General features: G+C 44.0%; 1 protein-coding gene across 1 annotated transcript in view; it reads left to right on the forward strand.

The window, feature by feature from the left end:
• The window catches only part of SLC30A4 (solute carrier family 30 member 4), a 320,947-nt gene that overhangs the window by 236,259 nt on the left and 70,661 nt on the right, over window positions 1-14,027 (forward strand). Inside the window, exon 6 of the mRNA XM_086958260.1 lies at window positions 8,690-8,824. Coding sequence (XP_086814386.1) covers window positions 8,690-8,824 — 135 coding nt within the window. The remainder of the gene's footprint in view (window positions 1-8,689; window positions 8,825-14,027) is intronic.

A 14,027-nucleotide genomic window follows, 5' to 3' on the forward strand; every position in this document is an offset into this window, starting at 1 on the left:
AAGACTATAAGGAGGCAATTAAAGATAGGAAAAACACTTTGAAAGCCGAAGCTTGGGAAGCTCTTCATACAGCCTCTATAGCAAATAATAGTGTGAGTTTTTGGAAAATCGTGAGAACCCCTTTCCTTATTGAAGAGACTGGCCTGAAAATAGATATTGCTATCTGTAACTCAGACTTGGTCAGACATTTCGAAAGTGTTTACGCAGGTGAAGATTGTAAAGTAGGACAAGAGAGGCCTTTAACCACCTTTGATGGCTATCCCCTTAACAGTAATTTGAATTTCACACTGGAGGAGGTGGAAAAGGCGTTGACTAGAAGCAAGTGCGCAAAGGCGCCTGGGCCAGATGGGGTTCGCATAGACCTATTCAAGAGTATTCCAGCCCTGTGGGCGCCCCTTCTGGTTCAGGTGCTCAACGCCAGTTGCGTTGCTGAATTCCTACCCACATGGGTGGAATCTGTAATTGTCCCGATTTATAAAATGGGAAACAGACAGGATCCTGCCTGTTATAGGCCTATTTCCCTATTGGACACCTTCACTAAAATTGCAGGCAGAATAATTCTAGACCGACTGTTGGAATGGGCTGAAGAAAACTCTGTCCTGTCTGATCTCCAGTATGGCTTCAGCTCTGGTCTGGGGACAGTAGAGCAGGGTCTGAATTTGCCCATGTTGGTCGGGAAATACACAAGGGCAAAACAGGGTAACTTATTCCTGGCCTTTGTGGATCTCTCGGCCGCTTTTGATTGTGTGGTACATTCCAAACTCTGGTCTATACTGGAACATCTTGGGGTTGAATCTAATATTATTTATTATCTTAAACGTTTTTACAACAACGCGACGGCCCGCGTACGTTTTGGCCTAAACGGAGAGCGCACAGACCCAATACCAATCAGGAGCGGGGTCAGGCAGGGTTGTGTCCTGGCCCCCTTCCTTTTTAACTTGTATATTAATGGGTTGGAAGGTGTCTTGTGCAAAGACAGTTCGGATCCTCCCTTCGTAGGCGGCCGCCCAATACCAGCACTGTTGTACGCTGACGACGCTGTACTCATGTCACGTACTCAGGTGGGCCTACAGCGCGGAGTCGATAGTTTCTGCCGCTTTATGAAAGAGTTGGGCCTGAAAGTCAATACATCCAAGACTTTCACTATGTATGGTGGTAAGCAAAACAAATCCAAGAGACCAATCTTCATAGAAGGGCAAAAATTGGAGTCTGCTAAACACCTTTCCTATCTTGGGATACATTTTTCTCAAAATGAAACATGGTCTCAAGCCATTTCTGTTAAAAAGCTTGAGCACTCAAGATCTACTGCTGCTATTAAAATCTTTTCCAGTAAGTTGGGTACTCGACCCCCTGTGGAATTAACTAAAATCTACAAAGCTAAGTGTGTAGCCGGCACTATTTATGGCAGTGGGGTCTGGGGTCTTGCTAACCCCGCACCCATACAATTTCCTGAAAATTCTTTCTTAAAATACATACTGGCACTTCCCAAAAGCTCATCTAATTTCAATTGTCATTCAGAACTTGGTTTATCTTATATTACGGACCTTATCAAAATAGAGCCAGTTCTACTATGGCATAGAGTCTGGACTCAGGAAGCGACACATTTGAACAGAGATGTCCTGACAGATATTTTGAAATTGGACGGTGCCACAAAAATCCCATGGGTGAAGTATGTTTGTTCGAGGCATATGGGCTGCAGATGGTACATTATGAATAGATCGCCATCTGGTGTTGGGCTCGGATGATTGCACTTTGTTTTTCTCTTGGAGAGTCTTTTGTCTCTTGGTGACTCCTCCCTTGGTTGGTAGTGCGCATGGGCATCGGCTCCATCCTTAGATTGTTTTTTTCCGCCATCGGGTTCGGATGAAGATCGAGACGCTCCAGATCAACTTCAGAAGAAAGTGATTTTCGGCGCGTATTCCCTTTCCAATTCGACGGTATTGTTATTCGAACGCGTTCATTTCCATTCCGACACGTTACAAATTCAAAATAGAAGAGAAAAACTTGGATCTACGTCGAAGAACAGGAAGCCTTTCTCGACGCAGTCAAGCCCGGAGTCCATGGAAAGGACTCCATTCAAGAAATGTCCAACGTGTGGTGCTAAGTTCCCACACAAGGACCTACACGAGGTGTGCAACCTCTGTCTATCGCCTGAACACGAATCCAGGGACTGCGAAGCCTGCGCAGCATTCTCCTCCAAGCTAACGATTAGAAATCGTCGAGCTCGAAGACACAAGGTTTCCAGAATGCAGGCGGAAGCGATCCCGGAGCTGTTCGGAGACGAACAAATCGAGGAAGAAGAGGACCAGTCGGGGTCGGAAGGGGACCAGTCGGAGGTTGAAGAACTCATCGAGCAACAAACCGTGAGTGACGACGTCCCCTTACCGAAAAACCGACCCCGTGCGACGCCCCGCCCTCGGGCCCGGCAACGAAACCGAAACTGAAACCGAAACACTCGGACTCCCACCATGTCGGATCCGAGAAAAGGGCGACATCGACTTCGGCACCGAGGCTACATACAAAGGAGAGCTCGGTATCGAAACATTCCATGTCAAAACATAAATATGACTTATCGCCCAAGAGACACTCGATACCAAGAAAGTCGGAATCGAGCAAACATTCGGTGTCGAAAACAACAAGATCTGACGATCGAAAACAAAAGCACCTCTCGGAACCAGGACACTCGGTACCGATTCAGGAGCAACAGACAGATCCCAAACAAAAGATCTTGTTTATTGATCCACAAACTGGGAAAGTGGTCACGAAGAAGAGAAAGAGTGAACAGTCAGAAGATAAACCTCTTCCTTCAAAAAAGAGAACAATGGGGACGAATATATCTCCTCCTGCTTCTCCTCGTCCTAGAGTAAAACCCTCTTCTCCTATTCCTCACAATAGGCCAAATATTCCTACACCTTCCACACCAAGACCAGCTACACCTCAGTCAGATGTAGACAGCGATCTAGGGGAGGGAGAACCTCAAGGGGATGATGAGACTATCCCAGATGAGGAGGATCCATGGGAAAATGATGATGTAGGGTGAGATGAGGACAACGACCCAGAGCTATATCCCTCAAAGCCTTCACCACCTGATGATTACACAGGGTTTGTGCAGCTCATTAATAGGGCAGCAAAATATCATAAGGTAGATATACATACAGAACCTCAAATAGAGGATTTCTTGTTAGAGACTCTACCTAATGCACAGAGAACATCAGGTACTCTTCCTATGTTGAAGGGTCTTCTTACTCACACAGATGAAATATTCGAAAACCCAGTGAGAGCCAGGGTGTTAAACCCAAGAATTGATAAAAAATACAAAGCGGCTCCAAAGGACCCAATATTTATTAGAGGGCATGTACCGCTAGACTCGCTGGTGGTCTCAAACGCTCGTAAAAGAGCAAACTCATTATCTACAGGAGAGGCTCCTCCACCAGATAAAGAGTCAAAGTTAATAGATGCATCAGGCAAAAGAGTAGCATCACAGGCAGCGAATAGCTGGCGTAAAGCCAATACACAAGCACTACTCGCACGTTACGACAGGGCACATTACGATGAGTTAGAAAAACTTCTTACACATCTCCCAAAAGAACATCAGAAGAAGGCAGATCAATTAATACAGGAAGGTAAAATAATAACAAATACTTCCATTAAATGTGCATTAGACGCAGCAGACACTGCAGCAAGATCGATTAACACTAGTGTCATGCTAAGAAGGCACGCATGGCTTAGAATCTCAGGATTCAAACAAGAGGTACAAACAGCCCTACTGAACAAACCATTTGATCAGAAGACATTGTTTGGTTCACTCACAGAGGAGACATTAGAAAAAATGAAGAAAGATACGGAAACGGCTAAGTCAATGGGAGCATTGCAACAGCCAACACACAGAGGTTCCTTTCGTAGATCCACCTATAGAGGGGGCTCAAAAAACACAGGAACGAATCAGCAATCCACATCTTTCACACCAACATCACCCAGAGGTAATTCAAGAGGTAGTTACAGAGGTAACAACAATAAGGGTAGAGGCCGCGGAAATAATAACAACTGCAACGCCTCAACACCAAAACAGTGACTTCATAGAACTCCCCCCAGACCACATAACACCGGTCGGGGGACGTCTATCACAGTTCCTACCTGTCTGGGAAAACATCACGTCAGACAAGTGGGTGAGACAAATTATCCAACATGGTTATTGCCTAGAACTCACAGCTACCCCACCAAACATCCCCCCCAAACAGCGTCCAATGAGTCAGGATCATCTGACATTGTTAAGAGAAGAAGTGCTAGCACTTCTACAAAAGCATGCAATAGAGAAGGTCCCAAAAGATCAACAGGGCACAGGAGTATACTCTCTATACTTCCTGATCCCCAAAAAGGACGGGTCACTACGACCAATATTAGACCTCAGACCTCTCAATGCTTACATAAATTCAGAGCACTTCCACATGGTCACGCTCCAACAAGTACTCCCTTTACTGAAGAAAGGGGACTTTCTTTCTACACTGGATCTAAAAGACGCTTACTTTCATATCCCAATTCACAAAGCCCACAGAAAATACCTAAAGTTTGTGTTAGAAGGACAACACTATCAGTTCAAAGTCCTTCCATTCGGTGTCACAACAGCACCAAGAGTTTTCACAAAATGCCTAGCTGTGGTGGCAGCACACCTAAGAAGACAACAAATGCATGTCTTCCCATACTTGGACGACTGGCTAATAAAGGCCAAGTCAAAGGAAGAATGTCTTCACAACACACAGAAGACAATTCAATTGCTGCACCACCTAGGGTTCACGGTGAACTACAAAAAATCCCACCTGCAACCAAACCAGATTCAGCAATACCTGGGGGCTACAGTAGACACAGAAAAGGCAATAGCATACCCCAACCCAATCAGAGTACAGACAATGGTCGGGTTAATACAAAGGTTTCAACCACAACACTCACTACCAGCACGAGTTAGGCATGATGTCCTCCTGCATACTGCTAATACCACATGCCAGACTACAAATGCGCCCACTACAAGAGTGTCTAGCGACACAGTGGAATCAGGCTCAAGGTCAGATTACAGATCTGGTGTTGGTAGACAACCGGACGTATCGCTCTCTGAAGTGGTGGAACACAGAAAACATTTCCAAGGGACGGTCGTTCCTAGAGCCAATTCCACAAGTGATAATAACAGCGGACGCATCGCTCTCCGGATGGGGAGCGCATATGGACAGATACACAGTACAGGGGAAGTGGAGTGTGCAGCAAAAGAAACTGCACATCAACTACCTAGAGCTATTAGCAATATTTCTAGCACTAAAAGCTTTCCAAATGCAAATAACAGGCAAAGCAGTCCTGATCAGAACAGACAACATGACTGCAATTTATTATATTCAAAAACAGGGGGGGACACACTCTCTCCAACTGTCCAGACTAGCACAGGACATATGGAGATGGGCCATTCCTCAAAAGATCTACCTGTTAGCGGAACACCTACCAGGAGTTCAAAATCAAATAGCAGACATCCTAAGCAGACAGTCAGAACAAGTACACGAATGGGAGCTGCACGACCAAATACTACAGCCATTCTTCCAAAAATGGGGGCAACCAGAGATAGATCTGTTTGCCAATCATCAGAACGCAAAATGCAAAGAATTCGCATCCAGGTACCCACACCAAAGGTCCCAGGGCAATGCACTGTGGATAAATTGGTCCAACAGATTTGCTTACGCGTTCCCTCCTCTACCACTAATTCCGTTACTGGTTCGGAAACTGCAGCAACATTCAATGACAATGATACTAGTGGCACCCACGTGGGCAAGACAGCCGTGGTTCACCACGCTGCTACAACTCTCACAAGTACCACATCAAAAGCTAAGGTTATTACCCATGCATCTTACACAGAACCATGGAGAAATAATGCACCCAGATCCCAAACAACTGAACCTAGCGATCTGGCTCCTGAGGTCATAGAGTTTGGGTATTTAGATTTACCACCAGAATGCATGGAAATCATTAAGCAAGCAAGACGTCCTACCACCAGAGCATGCTATGCAGCAAAATGGAAGAGGTTTGCTATACACTGTAACAGTAAGCACATCAACCCTCTGGACGCATCCACTAAACAAATCATTTGCTATTTGTTACACTTACAGCAGTGTAACCTAGCATATACCTCTATCAGAGTTCATCTCGCAGCCATAGCGGCGTACCTACAAAACAGGCAACATCTGTCACTGTTCAAAGTTCCAGCAATTAAAGCTTTCATGGAAGGACTCAAAAGAGTCATTCCACCAAGAAGACCACCTTCCCCAGTCTGGAATCTCAACATAGTGCTTACCAGACTAATGGGGCCACCATTTGAACCTATGCATAGGTGTGAAATACAATTCCTCACATGGAAGGTAGCCTTCCTCATAGCTATCACGTCACTTAGAGTAAGTGAACTGCAGGCTTTTACGATTCAAGAACCATTTATGCAGCTACACCAAAATAAAGTGGTTCTTAGAACAAACCCTAAATTCTTACCGAAGGTTATTTCAGCATTCCACATCAATCAGTCAGTGGAATTACCGGTTTTCTTTCCAAAACCACAAACAGTAGCTGAAAGAGCCCTACATACACTGGATGTTAGAAGGGCCATATTGTACTATATAGAAAGAACACAAACTTTCAGAAAGACAAAACAGCTATTTGTTGCGTTTTCTCCCACGCATAAAGGCAATCCCATCTCCAAAGCGGGCATTGCCAGATGGATTGTAAAATGCATTCAAATATGCTACTTAAAGGCAAAGAGAACATTAACTGTTCCTCCTAGAGCTCACTCTACACGTAAACTAGGAGCATCTATGGCATTTCTGGGAAACATTCCACTAGATGACATATGCAAAGCGGCTACCTGGGTTACACCGCACACCTTCACAAAACACTATTGTGTAGATGTGCACACAACACAACAAGCTAGAGTGGGACAAGCAGTATTAAAAACATTGTTTCAGACAGTTGCAACAGACACGGGCGACCACCGCTAGGGAGAGAACTGCTATATAGTCTATTCATAATGTACCATCTGCAGCCCATATGCCTCGAACGGAATATGCTACTTACCAGTATGCATCTGTTCTTGGCATAGAGGGCTGCAGAGTGGTACATGCCCTCCCAGCCTCCCCGGAAACCTGTGTCTGTTCCAACATTATCTTATTTAGATACACTTACATGGGCACTCTTATCTGTATTCTACTATACTACTCCATCTAACCCTACTATGGCAAAACAATCTAAGGATGGAGCCGATGCCCATGCGCACTACCAACCAAGGGAGGAGTCACCAAGAGACAAAAGACTCTCCAAGAGAAAAACAAAGTGCAATCATCCGAGCCCAACACCAGATGGCGATCTATTCATAATGTACCACTCTGCAGCCCTCTATGCCAAGAACAGATGCATACTGGTAAGTAGCATATTCCTTAACTTTCTTAAAGACATTGGAAGAGAAGAATACTTACTGAACCCCTCTGATATTTCAGCAATTCCACGAAAAAATCTGAAGAAAGAGTGTTTAGCTCTTTTGGACTCCAATAGGACTGCTGCGGAGGTCCTAAAATCCTCAATCCAGCAGCACCAACTGGTTTTAGCAACTTTTAAGATTCAACCCTATTTAATCCATGTAGCAAACAAATTTGACCCTTTTCTGCTCACACGTTTTAGATTTAACATTTAACAGGAGCTACCTTTCTGTCCCTGCGATAACATCTCTCCCCAGAGTACCATTCATGTTTTTCTCTTTTGTAAATTCTATGATGAAATGAGGAAAATTGTTTTATTGCCTTTTTTAAGAGAACTAGGACTTCGCCATTGTCGTGCGGTGATGATTAGTATTCAAGCCCTAGATAATCATGTATCTGTAGCAAGAACAACTTTGTTTCTAAAAAAATGCTATAAATATCAGAAAACGTAGGGACACTTAACTTGCACTTTATAAATGAAACTGTTATCGCAATTTTATTGTCTTTTTTAAATGAATATAATGAAGGTGTATTTTTATAAAACTATGTATTTATGATATTTTATCTGTACTTTTATGATTGCATCGAAACAATCGTGTAATGTGTAAGAAGGGCACCGTTTTGGAGGGATGACGACGCATTAAATGTTTTATTTGACTTGACCCATCTTGTTTTTCCTGCCAATATGCATCTTTACATCTGCACCATGTTCCTGAGTCTGTCTTTCTATTCCTGTCCTGCACTTTTGTACATAAAGCGTTCCTACCTGTAAATAATATATTTTGCTGCACCCTAAGTTCTCTTAAATATGTTATATAAATATTTGTATATTGTAGTGATAATTACATTGCTTGCTTATTTGCAGCACTTACCTGCAGTTTTGAACGAGTCCTGTATTAAATGATAAAGCCCTTAAATAATCTGAAAGAGTGTGGAAGCTGTTTGCTTCTGTCCAAACCAATATTAACACCCTGTCATTCATAGCTGTAAAAACAATAGAGTTTCCTAAAGGACAGTGAAAGAGATTTTTAAATGTAAAGAGGTGACATGTCTAACTATTTAATTTAAAAAAGCCCCAAGGAAGTTGATACAGAGGTGTAGTTCAGTCATGGAAAATAGAAACGATGCCAGAGTTCAACAAAGAGTGTTCATTCGAATAAAGTGTAAATGTAATTATATTTTTGTATTCAACGTCGTAGGTGTTCCTAGGCACTTAAATGTGGACCACATCAAAGCAGATCTGATGAAAATTGAAGATGTTTACTCAATAGATGAAATTAATGTTTGGTCACTTACAACAGGAAAAGCCTCAGCCATTGTACACATGCAATTAAGTAAGTTATGTGCGGTTTTCTGTATTTAAATGTTTGCATCATTTTATCTTTTAATTTGGAGGATATTTTAGGGTACATTCTATTAAAAAATAAGTCTATGGATTTCACTAACGAATATTAAGCTACAGGAATGCTGATAAAGGATATTACATGATGCATCTCATGCCCACAATAGTTTATTAAGCAAAAATGCACATTTTGGATGCATTTATTTTCTTTACAAGCATACTGTTCCTTATTTCATAGCTTTATTTTTTCCATTACTTTTGTTGAAGTCAATCTGCAGTTTTCGAGCCTGGGTGATCACTTTGGATTTGTTGAATTTGTTAAGCAGCTTTATATTCTATCACATTGACTGTGACTGCCTGTGTTGATTTTTTACAAAAAATGTCTATTGTTTATGATTTAATAAAGAGAGAAGCACATTGACAGGCCCAATTTCAGTGCAGGCTTCCCAGTGGAAATAACTAAAGTTAAAGCCACCTACCACTCTGACTTGATCTTGGCACTCTTAGGCATGCAGTCCTTAGGTAAACCAAAATTATATTCCACCATAGATCTTGTTTGGTTGACTGCTGCGTTATTCCTCCACTCCCTCAGTGTTTCTGGATGGATGTATGGTGTTGGGAGGCATCAACAAATAGCATACTCACAATCCCCTTCAACATGCATGGAACTGTTATTAATTGAAAGGTTATGGTAAATGCATTCAGTATTATTTGGACATATCACTGACTTGCCTAATAAGCACCAATTTCGAGGTTATCATCTTGCTAGTAAATTGTTCTTGCCACAATGGCGAAACATTTGAGTCTTGTGTCCTTTAGGATAGAGTGCCACAATCTCAATTGTTAGACAGTCTGCATTACAGACTACCTTTATATTGAGTGAATGCTAGCTCTTCTTGATAGATTCTCTCTCATGGAGCACAGGATAGTACATGTATATCATCTAGTCAGTCAGTGACCTGTGGGAATTGTAATGCTATAGAAAAGCAATGTTCTGCAACTCGACTGGGGTTTTGGGAAACAGTATATGGGCATGCATGCTTGATAGCATGGCACCCTGGAAAGTGCACTCTGGGATATTAAACCTGCTGCACTTAGTATGCCCTGGTAGCTTCCTGATACCGCCAGAGTGGGCTTGTCTGAACATCCACTCCCTTCTGCTCTTGCCCTCTCCAGTGAGCTGAAACAATTTGTATTCTTCTCACCATAGCGTAGAGGACTGCCATTTTACACATTGACCACCTGCTCTCACTTCATGGTAATCTGCAATTGCAGTTCTTGCAACTATTTGTGAACGTATTGTACATATGATTAGCAATTCATTATTTTGATAGCCGTGTTTTTTTTAAATAACCAAATGCAAGTGTTTCTGATTTGGAAACCTTGTCAAGTGATCATGAATTATTTTTTCATCTGGCTCTTATTTAGGCATCAGCCATGAGCGTTAGGAAATTAAAGCTCTGGTATAATTGTTCCATTGGAAGGTGATTCCGACAGTGAAGAAGCAAGTGGCAAAATTAGATATTTGTGGTAGAGTGGTCGAGCAGTAAGGCAGTGTCAGAGGACAGTATTAAGCATTTGATGTACACACTCAGTCAGCAAATAAATTCACACGCTCAAGAACTGAACTCTAGGCCAATTTCTTTGTATAAAAAAATATACTGTTGTATTTTTAGAACCAAGCAAGCCTGGCACTTAACAGTACTAAGTTGCTGAATGTAGAACAGGTTAAAAATGCAATAGGAATTGTACTTTGTTTGATTTACAGGGGATGCAGTAGGTTGCAATACTTAGCAAATACAGTACATTGAAATAAATAGGCTTTTTCAGTAAATTAGAGGTAATTTACTTTTCTAACTCGGTGCTGGATACCTAGATTTAGCATTGGGACATTTCCTGGAAACAGGTACGTAAATACGTTTCCGTTATTGGTGCGATTTTTAGAGAATATTTTTAGATTTCGAAACTCCACACAAAAACTTTTTGGAAGAAAATTGTCAATGTTCTCCTATGGAGGAAAAACAGGGAATTGGTTCACAGGTAAGTTATCGACTGTGGGAGTTAAGGTTCTGGGGTTAGACTCTGGGTCACCCAGGGTCAATGATGCTCTCTTGTTACACCCTCAGCTGCATGTGGGCAGCCAGGTGCAGAGTGTTGAGGCCCAATGTTATCCAACAGGAGAAACGTGGCCTCCGGTTGGTGGATGCAAACGAGCAGGCCACTGGGTTGTGGGAGCAAAGCTCCTAGGGTTTAGGTCAGGGCAAATGGGGAAATAAAGTAGCACAAAAGTGCACCCTCAGCGGTGCAGAGTGCTGCTTCGAGATCAGGCACCCTGAGGTTTCCAATGGAGAACCTCTGGTTTGCAAAAGCACTACAGGCAGAGAAATGAAGGACTTCTGGGTGAGAACACCACTTCGAGAGTTAAGTTGGGAAGTTAGGGGTTGGTTAGACAGTTGGTTTGGGGACACAAGGATGTGGGGCTTTAGGTGCAGGGGTGCCTTTTGGGGTCGTATCTTCTTACCAGCTCCTGTTCGCGGTTAGGGGGGCCTTCTGGATTTAGACTGCAGGCGTCGGCTAGAGGCAGGTCAGGGATCGCCGGATCTCGGTTCAGGATCGCCAAGGTGACCTCCTCGTGGTGGTTTTCCTCTCAAGCTCGGGCTGGGTTCGGTGGGTGCAGAGAGGGCTGCTGCCGGAGGTTGCTGTTGATCAAATCCGGTGTTCACGGGAGAAGCAGTCTTTGGAATGAAGGCAGGCAGGTCCTCCAGGGTTTTTGAGGTTGCTGGCTGCACGACACACCAGGGTTTTGCAGAATAAGGTTTTAGGGGAGACATGCCTGTTGGGCTGGGGCCAAGTCAGTGGGCGTCGTCCTCTTGTTAGCTCTGCACAGCTCTTCGGTCCTTCTTAGCTTCCTTCTTGTCGTTTCTGGATCTGAGGAAGCAAGGTTAAGGGTGCCCCCTAAATACTAGATTTAGGGGCGTTACAGGTAGGTAGAGGGCAGGGACCAATGGATCCCTTCCCTGGGGTGGGTACACCCCTATTGTGCTACTCTCCGGTGGGAGGGGGGCAGGAGCCTGTCCCTGGTTGGTTGGGTCCCCCATTCTCAAGATCGCGGTGACTCAGAGTTGTGCTTCATCTCGCCTACCCCACCTGAGGGGTGGAGTTTGCAGAGGTGGGCACACCTCTCTCCCTCACTTGTTTTTCCTGCCGGTTCTTCCACCCAAAGTGGGGGGTAGAACCAGTGGGGACCAGTTGCTGAAAGCACAAAGTGGCCTGCGGAAGCTCACAAAGGTGGCATGCCTTTGAAGCTTCCCCTTTGTGAACCCTGCCCAGGAGGCTTGGCACCTCGTCCGAGGATGTGCATTGCTTCAGGCCCCCGAGAGCAGCAGGCTCTCGACCCAGGGTCCAGAAACATGTCTGTTGATGGCAGCCTAAGCAGCCACTCAGTCTGGACACTAGAAATTGGTTGAGTTTCAGAGGGCATCTCTAAGATGCCCTCTGTTGTGAATTTTACTTTAAATCCCACACTGGTATCAGTATGGGTTTAATGTGCTGAGAAGTTTGATTCCAAACTTCTCAGTTTTCAGAGTAGCCATTGTGGTGCTGTGGAGTTCGTAATGACAAACTCCCAGCACCATATACTCTTAATGGCAGCACTACACTTACAATATCTTAGAGTTGGCTTAGACACTGTAGGGGTACAGGGCTTATGCACCTGTACCCTCACCAATGGTATAGTGCACCCAGCTAGAGGTGTGAACTGCTCTATGTCAGTGCAGTGGGTTGTAGGCACAGCACACAAGGATGTGTGTCATGTCAACACTTCACTTTGTTGTACACCAAGACATGCAGCCTGCAAAGGCAGTATGTGAGTGTCGGGTACATGACCTCTAAGGGTGGCACAATAAGTGCTGCAGCCCTTAGAGGCCTTCTCAGGTCACAGTGCCCTGGGTACCTGTGGTACCATTTACATGGGGCTGACCTGTGGCCAGATGTGCCAATTGGGTTTTGGCTTCAATGCATTTTTTAGGGAAGAAACATATGTCCTGGGTACCTGATTAGCAGGAGCCCAGGGCACACCGAGTCAAAGAACATCAGCAATTTAGAAAAAAGTGGTGGCATACCATGCAGAAAGAGGGCACTTTCTCACACATATCACCTGGCCCACTGAACATGGCACCCAGATCTGTTGGGCAGCTTCATATTGGCTACTACTCATAGAGTGTTATTTCAGCAGAACTGGACAGTTAGATACCCTTGCAAATTTGCTGGGTTAGAACCTTGTGATCATTTTAGTAGGTACAAGTGTAGTATCGGGTTCCCAAGGCCTACATGCTCCAAAGATAACCCACTTACATTGAAAGAACTGTTGGCACGGAAGCTGAAAAATTCAAAGAACAAGTTTATTAAGACCCCATGGGGTGGTGGTACATTCCTACAGCACCCTTCGGTAATGCAAGAAGTATCGCACCGAATATCGGTGTGACCCGTTCTTTTATACAATTTACAGGTAATAAAAAGGTAGGCGGTACAGAGTTACAGAGCGTTATGTACATATATGGTCATTTTGTGGAACACAGCCAGCTCATTGGAGGGGTTACGACCCCGCTGGTCAGTTTGGCGGCACATTCTTGAAGGACGACTGGTCAGTTGGGACTGCGCATGCACAGGCTTGACCGTTACTAAAAATAGCCTGTTGTTGGGCAAACTCGAGTGGTCAGTGGCACGGACAACGGACTAAAGGGCACGCTGGCCACGAGGCCGCTTATGATCTAAGATGGCCACCGTAGCATACAAGATGGCGTTTCCAAGTATAGCTAAGTTAAGCGGAAAAACGTGTAGCAACAGCTAAGCGCTAACCCGGCCATTGTCAAATTATGACACAAGACCATCTTTTGATGGATACATTTTTCCAAAGATTCATCATCTTATGAACTATTCTTGCAGACTTTATGCTGGTTCGGAAAAGGTTTTACCTCACTTCAAGTGCTGTCAGGTGGCTCAACCTATGATCACTAGAGTATTTTCCGGAGCATTCTCTCGGAGTCAAGCTCCTAAAAGATGATTTTATTAAAAAAAAAAAAAATGATAAATAAAAAAGTATGGCATTGCCAGTTGGTCTTGCTTGGCAATAAAGAAAAGAATGACTTTAATATAGCAGATGCTTGGTTTCCGAATGGAAGAGGAGCAGCCGGCTG

Source organism: Lissotriton vulgaris, chromosome 2_1, assembly GCF_964263255.1.
Source record: "Lissotriton vulgaris chromosome 2_1, aLisVul1.2, whole genome shotgun sequence".
Taxonomy (NCBI): Eukaryota; Metazoa; Chordata; class Amphibia; order Caudata; family Salamandridae; genus Lissotriton; species Lissotriton vulgaris.